Source organism: Chamaea fasciata, unplaced genomic scaffold (assembly GCF_029207755.1).
Source record: "Chamaea fasciata isolate MVZ Bird 193981 ecotype frontalis unplaced genomic scaffold, bChaFas1.0.hap1 SCAF_1, whole genome shotgun sequence".
In the NCBI taxonomy this organism is placed as follows: domain Eukaryota; kingdom Metazoa; phylum Chordata; class Aves; order Passeriformes; family Sylviidae; genus Chamaea; species Chamaea fasciata.
Window position 1 is genome coordinate 36,929,643 of NW_027094086.1, and position 14,618 is coordinate 36,944,260.

The window sequence follows — 14,618 nt, forward strand, 5'->3', positions numbered from 1 at the left end:
GTAGTTTCCTTACATGTGTGAATGTGTTGCCATGTTTTTAATTTCTTTCACTCATCCTTTGGACCCTATAGTGCCCCTTGCTGTAATTCTTTGATTAATTTGTGGTGTTTCAACTTTCTTCAGATTTGTTTGGGGCCTTTTTTGGTATGTCTTCAAGGTGACCCAATGTACTTATCGAAATGTAACTTTGTATTATCATTACAACTTTTTGTCGTTCACTGTGTCACTTCTAGAAAGTAGTTGTGCCTGTTAATTTGCAAGGATTTCCACTTTTTATCTCATCTCTGTTGTAAAGACACCTTCAGAGTGTGCTTTTATCTGGGTGAGGATCTCCATTACCTTTCTAGTTTACCCAAAGCAGAGAAAATTCACCAACTAAACAGGTCATGTTTTGCAACTGAAGTTCTTTTGTTGGAAACACTGAACTTCACATTACTTCACTTCCAGTGCTTCAAGTGGGATTGCCCATCCATTTTATGGTGTTTCTCAGCGACCCAGCTATGCTATGGTATAAAATCTCATTTTCTTACATTGTGGATTCTGTTTAAATATGATGCTTTTATCTACCTAAAAATGTGGTCTCTCTAATTTCTGCCTCAACTGCTGTCCGGTGTGCTTGTTTATGCTCTTTACAGTTGTGTAGTGTGTCATCTGATTTCTTGTATTACAGTCTATCCATTATTTCCTTCTTCAGGTTAATTGAAACCCTTAGGAACAAGGGTGTTAAGGTGTTGGAAGTCTTAAGTGAGATGTAAATTTGGGGTGCTCTCTGGGGCTTCACAAATGTTTTGACTTGTCAAACTGTTTGCTGACTGAAAGTGACCAAAGTCCAAGTGTTTGCTGAAGTGAAAAGAATTCTCATGATTTAGTGTGCTGCTTTGTGCTTTGATTTGGCTTTCTGAACTCAATGTCAAAATGTTTTCTTGTAACATTACTGGTCTTCAGAAAAATACTGCGAATTGGTAGTACTATGTTAGAGTTTCTGTAGGTCTATTGTGGACAAATGAGAAATACTTTGTTTCTCACTTGTGGAAACTTTGTATACTGTTCAAGAAATTCTGCAGTGATTTCTTTTGCATGTTTATCCTATTGCTTAGTTTAGTTGCTTACAACTGTTTGAAGATCTTGGATTTTTTACCATTAATGCCAGATGCTTATACAAATAGCAAAATCATGGAAATATAGACAGCTCTTTATAATTCATCTGTCTGCCTTGGGTCTTGTTCAGGGTGGTCTTTCTGGAAGACATTTTAAAATATTGTAAAATAATCTGCCAAATTAAAAAAATTGTTCCAACAGCAATGGTCCAGACATCTGTAATTTGCATGGTACATTGCAGCAGTGCCACTGGTGAAATTACTACATTTGCTCATTCTCCTGCATTCTACTCTTTTTTCTTTTTTTTTTTTTTTTTTCCTTTTATTTTTTAAGTGTCCTGTACAAAACTGGAGGCAGTAACTCTTCAAACAAGTCAGTTTTCTTATCTCTGATACAATGAAAGTGATATAAAACACAATCTTAAAATGGTTACAGGTATTTCTCAGCTTACTTGAGCAGGTTTGCATTGAAATAGTGAATCCTCAATAGACTCTTGATTCATTTGTCTAATACTAGAGTCAAGTGGGCTCTAGAAAGACAACCCTTAAGGTTTATATGACTGAAACTTTCTCTGCCCCATTAACTGTTGACAGGTGCAGTAGCTGATTGCCAAAGTTGCTCTGGAAGTAGAAACAATCAATTTGAACACAGTGTATGCTTTTATTTTTTTTATTTTTTTTATTTTTTTTTTCCCATGTTGCTGTGTATTTGTATTTATTTCCTTTGCTTTTTCTCAAGAATGTATTATTTTGGGTTTTAAGATTGTATTTATGTCCATCCTGCTACACTTAAGTATCAAAGAGCCTGATACATTCCACTCTCTCTCAGTTCTTTTTCTCTTGAAGAATTCTGAAGCAGTGGGAGAGTCCTCTCCAAACTTTGAGAGATGAAGATTTGATGAAGACATCAAAGTTCTCATACCCCTTTTGATCCAGTGTGGGCTGAAATCTTGGGCCTGCTCTGTGTTTACTAATGGGTCTTACCTGTATGCAGGAAGTTATTGTGGGCTGAAAGAAATAATTCACAGAGCTTCAAATATGGAGAAAGCTTGCACTTCATGTCTGCAAAGATTTTTGCTTCAATATACTTTTTGAGCATTTTTAAGTGTTTAAATGATAACCTTTTCAATAGCCTTTTGAAGACAGGGCTTGATTAAAATGCTAGATGGAAAACCTAAAGTATCTCTGGTATCAGGGAGAAGGAAGCTGGAGTATGTGTTCTCACATTTTGGCAATTACTCTGAGAATGCACGTGAAGATTCCCCATCAGAGGTCATAGCTGCTCAGTGTTCAGACACCAAGGATGTACATCATATTGGGGCATAAAGAAGTTATATTTTTTTAACAGTTTAACCTGCAGGTCTGCAGTCAGCTTAATCTAGTTTGAGGTTGCTCTGCAGTCTTCCTCTTTTCAATACCCCTTCCCTGTAGCTGAATTATTTGCTGTGCAGGTGCAAGGTGAACCACACGGGGAACTGATAAGCAGTAAGCTGATTTTTTTTTTATTTCCCCCCCTAGACTGGCTCAGTGCATGGCTTTGTGGAAGGTCGTTTGGGGAGGAGGGAAGAGATGACAATGATTGGGTGGGCATTAGGGAAGGGTGAGGTTAAATCCATAGTTTTATGTTTGATCATGTAATCATGGAGCTGTAGTGCGAACACTGAAAGGTGACTGGTTTGATTGTCTATGCTAGTGTAATAGCTGGATATAGAAGGGCTTCAGTAAAGATAACAAAATTTACTAGTAGTGGAAGGCCTATGTGTCAAGATTATTTCTAATTACAGAGTGCATAAAGAGGTTACATTTCAATAATGCTGTCTCTTTAAACTGAAAACCCTATAGGTTTTTTTTTATGTATATATATAGGCTGATCACCTATATGAAAAGAAAGGATTCATTTTCAGCTGGAATCACTTTGAAACATGTAAGGAGAATTCCTGTGCTAATTCATATGTTGAATTCTTCATTGTAGAGAACTTGAGCAAAGAAGTTCTGATTTGCCCCAAGCGGCTCTTTCCTGATGAAGATCACAATCTGGTAATCTGTGTGACAGCCTGCAGCAATCTTTTTCCTAACTGCATCTGTGGGATAGCTCTTTGCATGGAAAAGTTTTGAGCTATGCTTTGAAGTGGTACTCATAATATTATGTGTCTTGAAACATGTTGGAAATTAAGTATGCAGATAACTATGTACTGAGTGTGAACATACTGCAGTATGCGTGGTTCAACTTTGTTAGAACTTTAAACCAATTGTAGTTTTCTTCATGTGGGCTGCACTCTTACTATGCATGTACTTAACCTGATGTAACAAATACTACCAAGTTGTTTGTTTGAAGACTTTCTTTACAAAACATCTAATAGCTAGGGGGAGTTGTAACTATTCATAACTATTCAGTAGCGGTTTTCTGGTTTTGCAGTTTTATTTCCTGAGGTTCTGTTTGTTAATTGACAGTTAATTACTAATGCAACATATCTCACTTTCTCATTCCTCATGCTGGTGTTTTTTAAATTTAAAAATTGCTAAAGAAAGTTCACATAGCAGTTTGTAACTGTAGTCCTATTTCTTTCTAGCTAGAGAACACATAGTGACTAGAAGACACAGATTTGAAGTTAGAAGATTCTGTAAACAGCAATTTCTCTCCAAATGAGATCTCCTAAAAACATAGTTTAGTAATGTATGAGACACCTAAAACCTCTTTTGTACTCCATAAGTACGAAAGGACATAGCACCCCCATGGACAAACACCTAATTGAATTGGATTAATATCAGACTTGAAACTCTGATAAGTTTTTGGCATTTTAAGCATTTTAAAGTGTTCTTTCTTTCCATGAGCAGAAACCTGCGAAAAGCAGGGTTGTAGGTGCTTGCACGGCAACTGGAGTTTTCTGTTTGAACTCCCTCAAAGCATGAGAAAAATTTAAAGAACTAAACCAACATAGTGTGTTTTCTTTATTTTGTGGTTTAATTAGGACTTGTTGCTAAAACAAATTGATGTGACCCACATGACAGGATAGGAAAATGGAACAAGGAAAAAATACCCTTAAATTAATGCCAGCATGTTATGTATGGAGATGAGGATTTTCAAGCTTATGTAATAGAATCTTTTTTAAAGGTCACCACCAGCAAAATTTGCATGTTCTAGGCCCAAATATTTCTTGTATTTCCTCTCCACATTTACCTTCCCTGAACTCTGCTCCGTCCTAAATTCTACCAACTATTTAATTAACCTAGTACTTATGTAGGACTGTTGGCTACTTTAAGTCATCCAAATGCAAGATAGCTAGATTGTATAATTTTAGATTTTATTTTGAAATGTTCTGTGGGAGAGAGCTGGTTAATCCAAATAGCAGCTATTAAAAATGTTTAAGTAATTTGTGCTGTTAAAATCAGTGTTTTGTCTACTCATTGGTGTTACAGAGATACTGTTCCTACAGCAGGAAGCAAACTAAAATTTCTTTTTAACTGTGTGGTCTTAACCTTGAACCTCTTTGCTTGATGTTTGAGTAAAGTAAGTTTACAAGAGTCAGGTTCTACATTGTTTTGGACTTTAATTCTATTTTGTGCTTGTATACACATAAAAACAAAACTAGAGAAAATTGACAGAAGTGTTTGGGAAAAATATATACTTTTCTGTACAAATCTATTTTAATTAGGTAAGTGTATAACAAAATCTTTCTGTTCTGTCTTTACAGGACTCCTGTTTTTTTGTTGTTGTTGTTTTTTGTGGTTTTTTTGGTTTTTTTTTGTTTTTGTTGTTGTTGTTGTTGTTGTTGTTGTTGTTGTTGTTGCTGTTGTTGGTTTTTTTTATCCTACAATGCTAATTGTCTAAACCTGTTATTGTATTGTCTTTAAGTTGGTGGAGAAAAGGATTTTTTTAAAAAAAGTAATCCAAAGTATTCAGATAGTGATAGATGCATTAAATATTAATTAAATATATTCCTGTTGATAGTATTCATTATAAAACTGAAGTTGTAAGCAATGTAGTTTTTAGTCATTTAACCTGAGTGCACATCTGTGTGTATTTCTTCCTTGTAATAAATCCTACTTCAGGAACTACCCAAAAATTAGTCATCCAAATAAACAAAAACAAAATAAAAAGCCAAAACATGACTTGGACAAAATTTGACTAGGTTTTGGAAGTGATCATGTTTCTATCACATTTAGAAATGAAGTAAGTGCAGCTTCAGAATTTTCTGTTACGAATATACATCTCTGTCTTCTTTTCTCCTTCTCTGACATGAGTAGTTATGCTTAGATAAACAAGACTCAGAAGAAAGTTGTTAACAGCAGCAGCTCTTGTGGTGCAAACAGCTGGTCTCTCCAAACGTCACTGAGATGTGTGGAGCCAGCACTGCACGTAGAGTACATTGCTGTGCTTTTTTAGATCAAGTACTTTTGACGAGTGTCTTGAAACTTTGCAACCTCCTAGGACAGAATTTCTCACTAAATTTCTTCTCTTCTTTCATTTGTGACTGTTTTTGTCGTAGAGACAAATCCCTAGGGTTTTTAAAAAACCTCAAACCAACAACCCTGAAGCTGGTCATTATTGCAATGGGTTTTCTGAGTAGATTTCTTGGGAATAAATTTTATTGTTTTTGTTGTGTATGTCTTAATAGAATCATGTAAATGGAAAACAATACAATTTATTTAGAGTCAGAAAAAATGTAACTACTGAAAAATAGTAAATAAGTGTAAAAAACCCACCCTGAGGATGACGCTTAACTTCAGTCAGCCAGATGATAATCTTATTCTTTTTTGGATATTTTTTTTTTCTGAAGAATAAATAATTCTTACTTAGTAACACGTCATCTTAGCTTGCAACTAAAAACATCTTCTAAATATTGAAGAGTAAAATATCTGACTCCATGTGAGTCAGAAAGCTATCTAGAGGCTTAAAAGTATTTTGAAATATAACAGCTTATATTCAGAAATGGAGTTATTGACCATCTCTTTAGAAACTGAATATAAACCAGCTAAAAACCTCTATGTGTCTCTTATACTTAAAGCATATTTTCAGATAGTAGGATCTCAGGTCTGATTCTTGAGGGACTAAAATGATTTTGTTCTTATACCTTCGGGTATACTTAAAAATGTCTTTTAGACCTATGAGGAAGAAGTTCAAACAGTGTTCCCTAGAGGAGAGAACTGAGTCTGATCTTTCACATCCTGACTAAATGAGGAATTCGAGGAGATGTTTTGATGGAATCAATCTCTCAGAGGGAGTAACTTCCTTTCCGTAGGAAAATTCAGCAGGATGCTTATGATCCTAGAGGCTTTTTACATATTTTGTGATGCATCCCTTTTTTTTTTGCCATTTGTTTTTCCCCTCCAGTTGGCCATTCCCAGCATGTCCACAATCAGCCTCCTTTGTTGTCTAATCCTGAATTTATGACTTTCTCTTGCTTTCAGTATTTTTTTTTTTGATTGTTTGTATAGTAGGAAATTTACTGTGAGAAATCTTGTAGGGAAAATTAATGACATAAAGGTTTATGTTTGGATTGATGATACGTGAAGTAAGGAAAAGTTCCTCAAATACTAAGGTAAAAATCTGTTAAGTGTCAGCTGGAGAGCCAAAATTGCATTTCAGTTAGTTAAATTTTATTTCAAATTTACCTTCTGGTCTTTGTATTTCCTTTGAAGTTAGTGCTTTTTCTGTTCCATCAGTTTCTCCATTCCTAATCAGTAAGTTTCTGATATAGATTATTAAAGACTTTTGACAGCATGAAGAGGTATCTTTATGACCATATAGTTTAGATTATACAAAGCTCAGATCAGAGATCTAGTTTTTAATGAGAAAATAATAATTTAAAAAGCTATTTCCCCCCCCTTCTAATTTCCCTTAAGGTTGTAGTGCTGAAGAAAATTTCTTAGAAACTAAAAGGAAGAATCAGTTTTCTATTGCAAAGATTTTTTAAATTGAATCTATTGAAAGTAAACCTTTACCACAAACTTTAGGTCTTACTTCTAAAGACCCTGCTGCCATGATTGTAAAACAAACAAAAATTTCTGAGTATGGATATTAGTGAAAAATTAAGGTTGGAATATTTCATAAACGAAATCATAAGTATTTTAGTAAAAATGTCTGTTCCACCTGTAAAGTAAACACAGAGAAAATAGTAACCCTGTCTCCCTTTAAAAAATAAAATAGGGTTCATAAAAGCACAGATTTGTCCATTGAAAGTGTATAATTCCACCCTTGATGTAGAATAACACTGAGTAAAAATAGAAGATGAAAATAATTTTGATTTCAGGCTAGCACTTGGAATCATTATGATGTAGGGACTTCTTAGAGTGCTGCAGTTCAGTATGTGCTTATTGAGTCAGTTATAAAATATACATTACAAAAAGAGTGTGCGTTTGTGTGTATACTTACATGACCTGTCTCTCAGTAGTGAGAGAGTGGAAAAAAATACTTGTATTTTAATAGAAAGGGGAAAACAGGGGAAAATCAACAGAGATGGCTCTGAATTTCCTGAGACACTTCAGTCAATATACTTGTTACTGACCCAACCCAGAGTAACCCTCTGTGCAAAATCAGTTTAAAATAATTACCTGCAGGTCTATTACTGGAAGGAGCTTGCAACAGTTGCTTTATCATCAATCATATTGGACAAGATAATTTGGCAAAAATTTCAAGCAGTAGTAGGCCATGCTCATAAAATAGAGGTTGTTTTTTGTCTTTGCACTGCTCCTAGTTCTGCTGTATTGGTGATAAGATAGTTTTTTCGTACCTTAATACAGCTTTTTAATACTCTCCTGTATCTGCTTTTTATCACACTGGATTTTGTTCTTAAAAGAACTTGTTCTAAAGTCTCCCTTTAATCTAGCTGATTGATACTTTTTACTTCTGAAATGTGATTTTTAGCTGCTTCTTTGAGGTTAGTGTTTTATTGCTTTTTCTTTTAGTGTGTATTTCTAATTTCTAGTAACTGCTTGCTTTTGTACATCTTTATCTTCAAGTGATAAATCATAATTTCTTTCATATAACTTCCTAATCACCTTTCTGGGAAATAATTATAAACATTACAAAAGCTTGGCTTGACGATTTAAAGCCTGACATTTTGTGTTCCTAATTGACTATTTTTGTCCTTTAAATTTCTTTGCTTGCACTTTGGTAGTGATGTAGAGGTGTAACTAATGTTGTTAGTCTTAATTGTCAGTTATGCTTCTGTAAAATTAATTGAAATACATGGGCTGCATGGTTGTAGCACAACTAACTTGAAAATAGTTTTAAAATTTTATAACAGTTATATAAATCAGGTGAAGAATAATAACTTTGAGTGTTTGTGAAGCAATTTGAATTGCTTCAAGAGGAAGCAACAGTCACAGCATTTGAACGGAGTAGAAATGAGACATTGTAAGAAGTTTACACTGTTGACTTTGCTATCCCAATGTCAAATTGCATTGTGAGTAGATATGTATTCAACTTAACCTTTGTCTTTCATAAAACTAACTAAAGTGATATCATGTGGTATTTTGACCTACCCTTAATCCATCTTTCTCTTGGTCCTTTTGATGAGCTTGAAGATTTTCGTCGTTTTAGCTGTAGCCTCCCCTTTCAGGAAGGAAGATTTTTGTCTTTTTTGCAATCAATTAATTTTTAAAGGGCACAAGATTAAAGCTCTGGGTACTCAGCTAGAGGTTGACGTGCATGTGTTAGTTCAGATTTGGAGGGCACATTTGAAATTAATTTCTTGATTCTCTCAACTCACTTTCCTTATAACCTTTGTGCTTGTTGTCTCTGAATGGAATACGCTCACTTAGGCCTGAGTGAAAGGTGTGCTGAAATCATTATCAGCATTCAACCAGGTAAGGTCTAGTTCAGACCAATTCCCCCCCAAATTATATATTAATGGATGGGGAGGTTCTCAGCATCAGTTAAATGCTTTATAAATGCACTTGTGGTCAAATCTGGTGTCTGCAAATGCAGGTGCAGCTGAAGTGAATTTGCTATAAATTGCCTAATCTGATGCCTGTGAAAATACTGTGTGGTTTATAGACAATAGAATACATATATTGCATGCAAAATTATTTTGAATATTATTTTGAGTTCTCTGTGTTTGGTTACTTTTACTCTGTGTAAATTTCCCGGTTTTACTCTTAATTGCTGGTGCATCAGTTATGTTACTGAAATTTACTAGTCAGGAGGTCTTTCTTAAAGCATCTGATCCAGTTAATGTATTCAAGTGGCTTTAAAGATAGTTAAAAGATATACTAGTTATAGAATCAACTGCCTGTAGTTCCTTTTCATCCATATGAGAAGTCTTAAGCTCTAGTGTTCTTTCTCAATTTTTCTCCCTTGAACTCTTGGGAATTGCATTTGGTAATTAGTTGCTGGGTGTTGAAACCACAGGAGATATGTGTTGTTTTTCAAAGCAGCTGTAAAGTTCTCCTGTTCAGTCCATCTGCCTGGTAGCTGTGTTATTTAAAGAAGCATGAGGATAGCAGGCAGAGTGGTAGGTAGATCCTAAAGCTTTTTTTATGGTTGTAGTGAATGAGAAATTAGTTTGTTTCTGGCTTCCAGAAGGAAGGAAGAAAAGGACCTGGCTATTGTTTGATAAGCAGTGGGAAAAGAATAGTTTGCTAAAATTAAAGATGTAAAAAAAGTTGGAAAGTGTATTAGTGGGTTTTTGCTCTTTTTCTGGTCCTTAATAAGAGGGTGTATTGGTGTTTTAGTTTATATTAGTTTTAAATTGTACAGGCAATATGCATTTTGTCAGAATTTAAGGGAGGAGTGAGTGAGGTGAGTTAATGTTTACCCTTTCTGGAAAGGGTCTGCCAGAAGTAAATACAATGTGTCCAGTTCTGAGATGAAAATCCTTTGGCAAGAATGAGTGAGGTTGGTTTCAAGCAATTCTTTTAGAAGACTCAAAACTACATTATAGAAAGTAGTTGTCTCTTTTTTCTTAAAGTAGTTAGCACGTTTCAATTGAGCAGTCTCTGCAGGATGCTCAGAGCCTGTTAGGGGAGTGCCAGCATGGAGAAAGTTCCTTGGATGAGGGCCAACTTAACAAATGCAAGCACGCAAGCTTTGTGTCCAGACTTGTGTTTCAGCTCATGCGAATGGATTTAATGTCTTTAGAGATCAGGCACTGTGGCATAAATTGCAGCAGAAGTACTACAGTACAATGTGCTTGGTTTCATTCGCTGTTGTTTTTGATGTTGGAGGATTAAGGGGAGGGGAAAGGATCAACTACCCAGGATGCTCTGTTTGGAGGAGTAAGTGAATTTCATTGTCGTCAGAACTAGATTGCCATATGAGTTCTGAAAAGCGTTTGGCTCCTGAGGATAACTGCTCTAAAAATAGATTTGGAGGAGAGGTTTCTCTTGGGTCCAGTTTCAGGTTCCAGCTGAGCTGGCTGTAGGAAACTTGTTTGCTCCTGTTGCAAGCAGGAGGATAACAGTGAGGATATTTCTTATTCTGCCTTCAGCATTAATTTTTGGAAATACTGACACACTCGCTCTGTTGGTGGAAATCGAGCACTAATGTTATGGCTGATGATACAGGTATAATCCTAACCTTTCTTTTTGTGAGCAAATGCAAAATGTGTACTCGCAAATACCAGTTATGTCTGATTTTATAATCAGCAAAATAAATGGCTTACTGTTGTATGTTTTCTAGCCAGTTTGCTGTCTACTCTGTGCTACAGGCTGCCTCTGTTCTCTTTGATTATGTGTTCTCTGGAGTAGAGGTATTCCATGAGTTTATGGCTGGTGGTTAATTGTAAATAATTTTTTGTCTGATAGAGCATACATTAGCATAAGAGATATTGTTTTGTCTTCAAATATATGACTTCAAAGTTATTTTTAGAGTATGTAAAATTGCTTCATGTCTTGAAGGTAAGCTAAAGTAAAAAGGTTTTTATACATTTTTAGCTAAATGTGGTTTAATGGGGGGTGGGTGAGGTATAGGATTTTATAGATTTGCTGTTGAGCAGTAGACCATGCTTTAAGACTTTCTGATGTCTGCATAAAGACATCTGGTGGTGTAAGCACAGGCTTACCAGATATGGCAAGTGACCTACTTCTGACATGGCTGGCAGCATGTGCAGGGAAAGGGCTTGAGTTGAGAATTAACTGTTTGGAATGAGCTCTGTGCCAGCTTCAGTCCTTGCAGTGTTTTGTTCTGACCCTGCATGTGGCATTATTTGTGCAGATCATAGGTAAATTTTTTTTTGTTACATAACCTTCATTTACATAAAAGTGGTGCGTGATCAAGCTGCCGTTGTTATTCAATAATTTTGTAAATAATTTTGCTATAAGGTAGAAAGCCACAGCATAAAAATGTGTCTTTGTGACTATTGTGAAATACATTCTTACAGCAGAAGCTGGTTTTGAGGAAATTGCATGAAACAGTCATTTACACTGGAAAAAATATTAATAGTTCTGCTTGAATACTTAAATATTCAAGTATATAAGTATTTTCTTTCATTTTCCCGTTCTTCTGATATGTAAAGCTGCTTTCTTCAGAGGCAAATAGCAGCAAATGGTAGAAAACAGTAAGGCGAATGAGTGTAAATGCAGTAAGATCCTCTTTCCTGTTTGCTCTAGTACCAAGTTGCAATCTGGAATCATTTAAACTGTTTTTAACCTGAGGGTTTTATTTTAAGTATATACAAAGATTTCATTGACTGCCTTGCTACACAGGTGTAGTGAAGCCCTGCTGTTACATACAGTAATTGTTTATTTCTCAGTATTAACATTACTAGTTCAAGGGTACTATAAGTAATTTTCATACAGTTGAGCATATTTCTGAATGCAGACACTGCTTGTCTGTCCTTCAATTTTCAGGCTACCCATACATTTCTCACAAGAGAGATGTTACAATAAGCTGTGTATATGGACCCTGCACATATGTAATTAGAGCACTGTGCAGTAGCAGATGATATATGCCTGATGTGAGGCTAAGTTGCCTCAGTTTCTCTCTGAATATTACTGGGCATTTGTGTTTAACATAGAGAAGAAACAAAATAGTTGGTCTTTGATCTTTGAAGGTAATGTTAATAAAAGAATTTTTTTCAGTAAAATGCCGAGCTGAGTAAGAGTTGGCATGGGCCAGGGGTTTTTATATTGGTTGGAACTTGGTATAAAGCACAATGAATGTAATAAAAGAGTATATTATTACAGCTGTAAACCTGTGGCAAGCAGGGTCAGAGAGTACTTTTATATAGTTCCTGTTACAAAAATAAGTCAGTCACCCATCTCTCATTATTTATCTTTCAGATACACCATTTTATTTTAAAAAACAATTGTATTGATATTTAGCTTCTGAGAGCATTTTTTGTCTTTTTCTACGATCAGTGTTGATAAATACATCAAACATTACTTGTAATTGGTATAAAGATAACACCTTATACCATCACAATATTCATGACAAAGTTTCTTGCAGCATCCTGTAAGAAATAGTTTTGCTTGAATAACTAGGTCTGCGTGTGCCTGAGTAGGCAAAAGTTGTTTTTTAAAATGGAGTGAAGTGGAATAGACTAATGGACTTGAAAATGCAGCCAAGTGCCACTCTTGTGGCAGTAATGTCAGGGGGCAGAAGAGCAGACCTTGAGCTTTGGAGGAAGGCCACAGGCAGGCAGACATCTTTTGGAGTACATATTTATTTACTTTTTTATATATATGTATGTACATATCCCTCTTTTACGAAAACAATCTTAAAACAACAGACCAAGGAATTTATGTCTTGTCTAGTGACGATGCCCATTTGAAACTTGCTGCACATATGATGGGTCAAGGTCTTTCACAGTCATTTGTTTACCACTACATGTAATTTTTTACATATGTTTACTTTTCATATGTGAAGTTACAAATGAAACCATGATTTGTGTTATGTCTCTGTGTGGTCCCTTTACTTTTATGTTCCATAGGACTGAAATTCTAGAGTTGTTTAGCATGGAGTGAATCTCTGCTTAATTCTAAGCACCAGGGAAGATGGTTTTAATTGGTAAAGTGTTCTGAATTTGAAGTCTTACCCTTGACATAATTCAGGTTTTAGTTTTCTTAGGCTATTTGAATGGTCACGTTGGTTCTGTGAGCTATTTCGACTAGTTTTGAAAGTCGTTTTAGGGGAAATGCTTGTCTTGCAAAGCTTTTCTGCTGGCCATACTGGCCTCTGGTGGCAGTCTGGGAACTGCGGGGGAACAAATGCGAGGCATCTCAAAAATGTGAAGCTCTTTGTAAATACACATCAAAGCCGGGAGTAAGGCAGAATTTTCAGCTAACTTGTAAGACAAATTAGATGGGAGCTTTTGGGTGTTTGGTTGGTTAAGAGGCTTTTGCTTAGACAATCATCAAGCTTCTCACAGTAATTCACAGTGAAATGGAAAGCAAGTAAAGGTGGTGAAGTTTAAAAAAATGCAACCAACCAAAAGACTCCACAACAACAAAACCCACCAAAAATAGTTGCTCAAATGTCTTGTATTCTGTGTGATCATAAGCACCAGGTTTTATAATTGTATCCTCAATGATAATTTTCTAACTCTTGCATCCATTTTTTCTTGTTTTCTTTTAACAGAGACCAAGCATGGAGGAAAGAATGGAAAGAAAGAAGGCCTCTCTGGAAGTTCATTTTTCACCTGGTTTATGGTAATTGCTTTGCTGGGAGTTTGGACATCAGTAGCAGTTGTCTGGTTTGAACTTGTAGATTATGAAGAAGTTCTAGGTAAGAATTCTAAATCTTAAGATTTTTCTAATAATGCTATGGTATGCATTAAATGAATGCCATTTTATGTTTTTAGATAAATGATTTGGCTAGTGTAGTGTTTGCACATTATCTGCATGATAAGAATAGGCAGTTTAGTTCAAAATATATGTTTTAATGCTGAACATTATTATGATGTTAAAATGGAGTTCTCATTAAAGGGTATTAACATCCTGTGGGGTGTCTTTGTAACATGTATACTGTAGTTCATTTGAGAGGTCAGCTAAATATGCAGTTTGAATTCAGCTCTCAGAAACTCGCAGCAGTGGTTGGAAGTGGGCAGCTAATGTTAGCTCTGCTCTGATGGACGGTGATGCCTGTAGGGTAAGGACAACTGATCAGTCATCTTCTCACAAGGGAGATGTTGAATGACCTCAGTTTTAAGCTTATAGCAGTGATAATTGTATCTCAATATGACAATTTTATGACAGTACTGTTAATACAATATTTAAGGTTACAAAGTAGTGTCTCAAATTTCAAGATGTATGTCCATAGGTACGGCTGATGTTGTAGGATTCAACATGCACTTTTGCACCTGGTGACTTGACAAAATTTACAGATCTGTTGGTACATGCTTTTTTTTTGATCTGGACTGATTTTTTTCAGAAAAAATCTGGTTTGAAACTTAACTGGGTCTAGTGATGCAAATAATGTTTTTTGTATTTTTACCATGCATGCAGCCAAAGCAAAGGATTTCCGTTATAACTTGTCAGAGGTCCTACAAGGTAGGATATTAGAGAAATAAACTTACTTTAAAGTCCCTTGGCTGAAAGTTTTGGTTTACTATATTATGGTTTTAATTTTTTTTTTTAAGA

The 14,618-nt window shown here is 35.3% G+C and overlaps 1 protein-coding gene across 4 annotated transcripts in view; it reads left to right on the forward strand.

The window, feature by feature from the left end:
- Positions 1-14,618, forward strand: part of LOC136287978 (aspartyl/asparaginyl beta-hydroxylase-like) — a 112,143-nt gene that overhangs the window by 3,229 nt on the left and 94,296 nt on the right. For 2 of the 4 annotated variants that reach the window (XM_066180632.1, XM_066180658.1), the window contains exons 1-2: positions 8,819-8,906; positions 13,618-13,764. In XM_066180632.1, coding sequence (XP_066036729.1) covers positions 8,843-8,906; positions 13,618-13,764 — 211 coding nt within the window. In that variant the 5' untranslated portion in view covers positions 8,819-8,842. Of the gene's footprint in view, positions 1-8,818; positions 8,907-10,432; positions 10,605-13,617; positions 13,765-14,618 lie in introns of those variants that run through there. The other 2 variants (XM_066180648.1, XM_066180641.1) reach the window with 2 other exon arrangements.